The sequence below is a fragment of the Dipodomys ordii genome, unplaced genomic scaffold, assembly GCF_000151885.1.
Source record: "Dipodomys ordii isolate 6190 unplaced genomic scaffold, Dord_2.0 Scaffold68, whole genome shotgun sequence".
NCBI classification, from domain to species: Eukaryota; Metazoa; Chordata; class Mammalia; order Rodentia; family Heteromyidae; genus Dipodomys; species Dipodomys ordii.
Genome location: NW_012267284.1, coordinates 2,270,288 through 2,276,287, shown reverse-complemented (window position 1 = coordinate 2,276,287; position 6,000 = coordinate 2,270,288). Strand labels below are relative to the sequence as shown.

At 53.3% G+C, this 6,000-nt stretch overlaps 1 protein-coding gene across 2 annotated transcripts; it reads left to right on the top strand.

The window, feature by feature from the left end:
- The first annotated feature begins 2,423 nt into the window (after positions 1–2,423).
- Psmg3 (proteasome (prosome, macropain) assembly chaperone 3) lies at positions 2,424–4,024 on the top strand. 2 transcript variants are annotated; one of them, XM_013023445.1, is made up of 3 exons: positions 2,424–2,445; positions 2,898–3,134; positions 3,494–4,024. In XM_013023445.1, the coding sequence occupies exons 2-3, from the start codon at positions 2,919–2,921 to the stop codon at positions 3,644–3,646; spliced, it is 369 nt and encodes a 122-aa protein (XP_012878899.1). In that variant the 5' UTR covers positions 2,424–2,445; positions 2,898–2,918; the 3' UTR covers positions 3,647–4,024. The 2 variants fall into 2 exon arrangements, with proteins under 2 accessions (XP_012878899.1, XP_012878898.1); XM_013023444.1 differs by having other exon boundaries at positions 2,425–2,502.
- Positions 4,025–6,000: the final 1,976 nt, after the last annotated feature.

The window sequence follows — 6,000 nt, the reverse complement described above, 5'->3', positions numbered from 1 at the left end:
AGGCCAACTTGGGGTATAGAGAGAGACTTTACCTCAGTTTTTTTTTTCCAAAACGGAGACAATCGGTAATAAAGAGGGAGAGAGGGGAACTGAGAGAAATGAGAACAACGACCATTTATTCAAGTGAGAACACCTCACACAAAACCACAGAGGGAAGGGCCTGTTTGCTAATATTGCTCAAGACAGTTGGAGGCCTTGGAGGGCTTGATGGTCACCTCCCAGAGACAGGGGCTGCTGTCTGAAAGAGTCCAGCCAGGGAGCAACACCTTGGATGAGGGGCCCTCGATTCCCTGGGGGTTAATGGTGCTCCTCGTCTGGTATAGAGCAGTAGAATTACATTCTTTTTTTGTTTTTGTTTTTGCCAGTCCTGGGGCTTGAACTCAGGGCCTGGGCACTGTCCCTGAGCTTCTTTTTGCTCAAGGTCTACTACTTGAGCCACAGCGCCACTTCTGGCCTTTTCTGTGTATGTGGTACTGAGGAATCGAACCTAGGGCTTCATGCATGCTAGGCAGGCACGCTACCACTAGGCCACATTCTCAGCCAGAATTACATTCTTTTAAAGATGAGAAAAACTGGGAGCTGGTGCCTCACAACTATAATCCTAACTACTCAGGAGGCTGAGATCTGAGGATGGCATACAAATCCACAAGGCTCTTAGCTCCCATTAATCAGCAAAAAGGTAAAAGTGGAACTGGAGCTCAAGTGGCAGAGCTCTAGGTGTGGAGCAAAAAGAAAAACTACTCAGGAACAGCACCCAGACCCTGAGTTCCAGCTCCAGTACAAGCACTAAAAAATAAATGAACAAACAAATATGTAAGAAAGAAATCTCCTTCCTGTACCAGCACCACCTCAGCCTACGACAACCTTTGGTCTTTCTTCTCCTTCATTCTTGCTTTGTATCTACACCCCCAAAAAACCAGACCAAAGGCCATTACATATTTGTTTAGCAGTGTCAAAATGTTGTCTGCCTTGTTCTCCAACATCCCTTCTGTAAAGGTTGACAAGTTTATTTCAGAGGTTTTTGTTTAGCTGGGAGTCAAGTTTCCTGAATCTCTTTGTCTCAAGCAAAGGACCCAGTAGTCGGGGAATAAAAAACCCAAAGATTTCAAGAGGCAAAGCAACAAGCTGGCAATTTACTCTTGGGGTATGTGGGTGGTTGTGTGTTTAAATTTAGAAAGGACAAAAAGGCTTTGCTGAGACATTGATAGCTTCTTCCTTGAGTATTTGTAGCAGATTCCCTTTGTATGCCAACTGCAAAGATTACCAAAGCCAAATTCCCTCTTGGCTTATCTACTGAAATCATACTTTGTATAGTCAAAAAAAAAATCAGTAATTGGGGCTGGGAATGATGATAAGTGGTAGAGTGCTTGCCTAGCTTGCATGAAGCCCTGGGTTCAATTCCTCAGTAGTACATGAACAGAAAAAGCTGGAAGTAGCGCTGTGGTTCAAGTAGTAGAGTACTATCTTTGAGCAAAAGAAGCCCAGGGACAGTGCCCAGGCCCTGAGTTCAAGCCCCAGGATTGGCAAAAAAAAAAAAAAAAAAATCAGAAATTGCTGGCTGCCAGGGCTCTCTCCTGTAATCCCAGTTATTCAGGAGACCGAGGTCTGAGGATCCTAGTTCAAAGTCAGTCAGGGCAGGAAAATCCATGAGACTTTTTAATCTACAATTAACCATCAAAAAGCTGGAAGTGGAGCTGTGGTTCGAGTCATAAAGCTCCCGCCTTGAGCAAAAAAAAGCTAAGAGACAGTGCTCAGGCCCTGAGTTCAAATCCCAGTACTGGCAGAAAAACAAAAATCAGAAATCATTTTGAAAGAAAGGTTCTCCATTTGACTTAGCTGAGACCAGGTGAGCACTGGGGGCTTCCTCAGGGCTTCGTGGTGGAGACCGAGGTCAGCCTGTCAGGACTCAGGTAAGTGGGCAGAGGGGGCTTGAGATGGTGCTGCAGGGGTACCACAGCCCGGGGCGGGGTCTCACAGCCCCACGACCTTCCCCGCGCGCTGGGGACTCTCGCATTGCCTTAATTGGGACCCTGGCCTCTCCTTGGTGCACTCCTCCGGCTTGGGCCTCAGCTGGGCTTCGGAAGGTGGACTCAGGACTCGCCCAGCAGGCCTCCCTGCCTCCACCTGGGTCAGGGGTGAGGCCCAGGCCCATGTACCTAAACACACTAGTCTGCAAAACAAGGCCGTAGCATTTCCGCAGAGCGGGGCTGTGGATGCATACACTCAGCCCTGGCCCGCTCGGACGGGAGAATAAATGTCCAGCATCACTGGCCGGAAGGAAGATCAGGCGTCTCCACACAGGCTTTCCCCCGCGGCAGCCCGGAACCCGAGGCTCCCGGGGAGCGGGAGCCACACGGACCCGGCACTCGGAGGACGGAACCGGAAGTTCCGGGACCGGAGGGTGGGGCCTACGGCGGGGCGCGCGCTGGGCGGCTTCCGGCTCAGGTGCGGGTGGTGCGGGCGGCGGGGGTGGGGGTCGCGGGTGCCGCGGACGCGGGTTCGGAGGGTGTCCCACTTAGGTACCTGCGGGCCTTCTGCGTCATGGGGTCCCCACACCTCGGAAGCATGCATCTCCCCCAAACTGAGGATCCAGAATTGAGGGCGGCGGTGCGGGACCCGGCGGGCTAGGAGCGGTTGGGCTGGATGCTCAACCTTCTGGAAAGTTCCAGGCCAAGTCGGTAGGGGCGTGCACTTATGTGGCCCGGACAGACTGGCCTCGAACTCTCGATCCTCCTGCCCCAGCCTCCCCAGGGCCGGGATTATAGGCGTGCACTACCACACTTGCCCGACACCTGGTTTTTATCATGGGCCTGGCTGGTGTTTGTGATTTAGAGCCTCCCACAAATGATCATCTGACATTGCTTGACTCAACTCTAATTCTTCGTCTTCAAATTAAGCCCACACTTCAGAACCGGACCATGGAAGGCCAACCCCTGGTGGTGTCCAAGCAGAAGACGGAAGTGGTCTGCGGGGTCTCCACGCAGGTGGTCTGCACCGCCTTCAGCAGCCACATCCTGGTGGTGGTGACTCAGTTCGGGAAGATGGGGACATTGGTCTCCCTGGAGCCCAGCAACGGGGCCAGCGACATCAGCAAGCCACTGCTCACCACCAAAGTCCTCCTCGGGCCAGACGAGGTAAAGAGGCGGGGAAGGGACATGGGAAGGCTGGAAGGCCTCTGGTCTGTGGTCCCGAGTCTCATATTAGAGCTGATGGGGGGTGTTACACGGAAGGTGTTGGGTTTAAATGCAACATGCTGTCTGCTGTGTGGGGTGCATGGTTGGGCTCTGTCCCATACCCACCCAATGGTTTAGTGGTGGAGTGGGAAGCCCGCTGGGTCCCTGGGAAGCTGTAAGCAGAATGTCAGGGGTAGGGGCATGTGCAGGGGGTGGAGCACCTGTCTGGTGAGCAGGAGGCCATGAGTTCAAACCCCAGTACTGCTGGAAAGAGAAAATGGAGTGTCACAACAGTGTCTCCTCCCCTGTTGTCCCCTTAGCCCCTCATCCACGTCTTCGCCAAGAACCTGGTTGCGTTTGTGTCTCAAGAAGCAGGGAACAAAGCAGTCCTCCTGGCCATGGCCGTGAAAGACAAGAGCATGGAGGGGCTGAAGGCCTTGAAGGAGGTGATCCGGGAGTGCCAGGTGTGGTGAGCAGAGTGGAGCCAGGCAGGGGAGCTCACTCCCCTCCACAGGTCCTGGAGACCCCCAGCTGTGGGTGCTGGCACCGTATGGAGCAGGAGCTTTGTGTGGCAGCCTTTTGCCCTTGGATCCAGAAGAAACAGTACTGCCTGGGCAGGTGCTGGCTGCCCGGTGACCATGGCAGTGGGTGGCAGCCACGCCTGGGGCATTGGACATGGAGTGGTGGCTCTCATGGCTACATGTGCTCCATGGAAAGCTCAAGGCCGCCCATGACTCACGACCCCGTGTGCAGTAGCACTTGGGATATATATATATGTATTTTTTTAATAGAAAATAAATACAGATTTCTAAAATCCTTCCCTGACCTTAGTAACCCTGAAATGTGGCCATTGTGGGGGGCCAGCTGCCTGGATGGGTGGAGTCCCAGCACTGGTCCCACCCACCGCCTGGACAGGGCGAGTCCAGCTGGGTTCTGCCTGCTGGCACCTCACTCATGAACCCCACTTCTGATGAGCTGGCTGTGGACCTGTCCCTGCCACTTCCTATGCCGTACACAGGCCAGGCCTTGGGAACCACGTTGGGGAAGGGGGACGCATCCATGGAAGGAGCAGCGTGCAGAAGATCAGGTGCAGGACAGGCTTGGTGCAGGCAGCACCACAGGGGCCTTGCCAAGGCACGGCTGGGCGTGACGTCCATGCTGAGGGGCAGGTGGCAGAGGGCTTTCATGTTGAGACAGCTGGATGATCCTGAGCTCAGCAGGGAGCTGGAAAGGTTCTGAGTCAAGTTAAATCTGCCCCTTTTTTGTTTTTCTTGGTACTGGAATTTGAACTCAGGGCCTTGCCCTTGGCGTTCTACCACTTGAATCATACCTCAACCCTGTTTGGTTTGGTTCTTTTTTCAAAGAGAGTCTCACATTTATACTTAGGCTGTCTCAGACTATGATTCTTCTATTTGTGTCTCCCACATAGCTGAGTTGATAGGCACGTGCTACCTGTCTTGTTGATTAAAATGAGGTCTTGCTAAGATTTTTGTTCAGACTGGCCTCAAACTGCAGTCCTGATCTCTGCTGTGTCAGGAGCTGGAATTACAGTCATGGGTCACTCAACCTAATGTGAACCTGCACTTCAGAAATACTTCCCATTGGGCTGGGAATAAAGTTCAGTGGTAGAGTGCTTGCCTTGCATGCATGAAGCCCTGGATTTGATTCCTCAGCACCACATAAGCAGAAAAAGCCAGAAGTGGTGCTGTGGCTTAAGTGGTAGAGTGCTAGCCTTGAGCTGAAGACCTGAGGGACAGCGCCCAGGCCCAGAGTTCAGGCCCCACGACTGACAAAAAAAAAAAAAGAAATACTCCCCGTAGCTGGGTGCTGGTGGCTCACGCCTGTAATACTAGCCACTCAGGAGGCTGAGATCTGAGGATCACAGTTCAAAGCCAGCCCTTCCAATGTCCACCAGAAAACTGAAAGTGGCGCTGTGGCTCAAGTGAAGGAGGACTAACCTTGAGCTGAATCGCTCAGGGACAGCACCCAGGCCCAGAGTTCAAGCCCCATGACCGACAACAGCAACAACAAAAAATACTCCCCATAGATGTCAGCAAGATCTGGTTGGAGCCAGGGTCAGATTTGTCTCCTCACAGTGAGCCTGCGGGGGGGGGGGGGGCTGGGCCTCTGCAGAGCAGCAGACTGGCTCTCCTGCATGGCTAGCCAGGGACACCCCCTTCCATATAGTACCCCCAGGGCTCACCCTAGCAGCTGTCACCTTTCACAGGACTTGGACCCAGGAAGAAGGGGAGGTCAGGAGCAGGGTTCATAGTGCTCCCAGAGGAGAAGAAGGCAATGATGGTGACTGGGGCCGGGAGCCACCCACAGCGGACCAGCTTGAATGAATGCTTTACCGAGGGACGGGGTAAGGCCTGTCTGTGTCTCCTGTCAGCCTATAATTATTCACCATCTGATGATCAGGATTTCGTCTGCAACGCCGAGGTTCCCCTAGCTTACTAGGTGGGGAAACTGAGTTAGCAGGACTCAAGTCCAAGTTCAGGTATTCAGCATCAGTTTAATCTAGTTCTACATGGGTGCTGTGATCCAACCAGCTTCCACACACACTGGTGACCTGCTTGGCCTTTGCCACCACTGCTCCTCACAACTAGGTTTTCAGATGGAGAAACTGAGGCTCGCAGAGGTCACACAGTACTCCCAAGCAGAGAACCTGGGACTGGAGCTCCATCAGCAGCTTGTCTCTCACTCACTGCCCCCGGTCCATGCCAGGGACAGCTACAGAAGGTCACAGTCCACACAGCACCGTGCTCGGTCCAAGCCCTGGTTCTTGTCCAGCCTTTATTTGGGGACTACTAAGAGCCAGATCTGG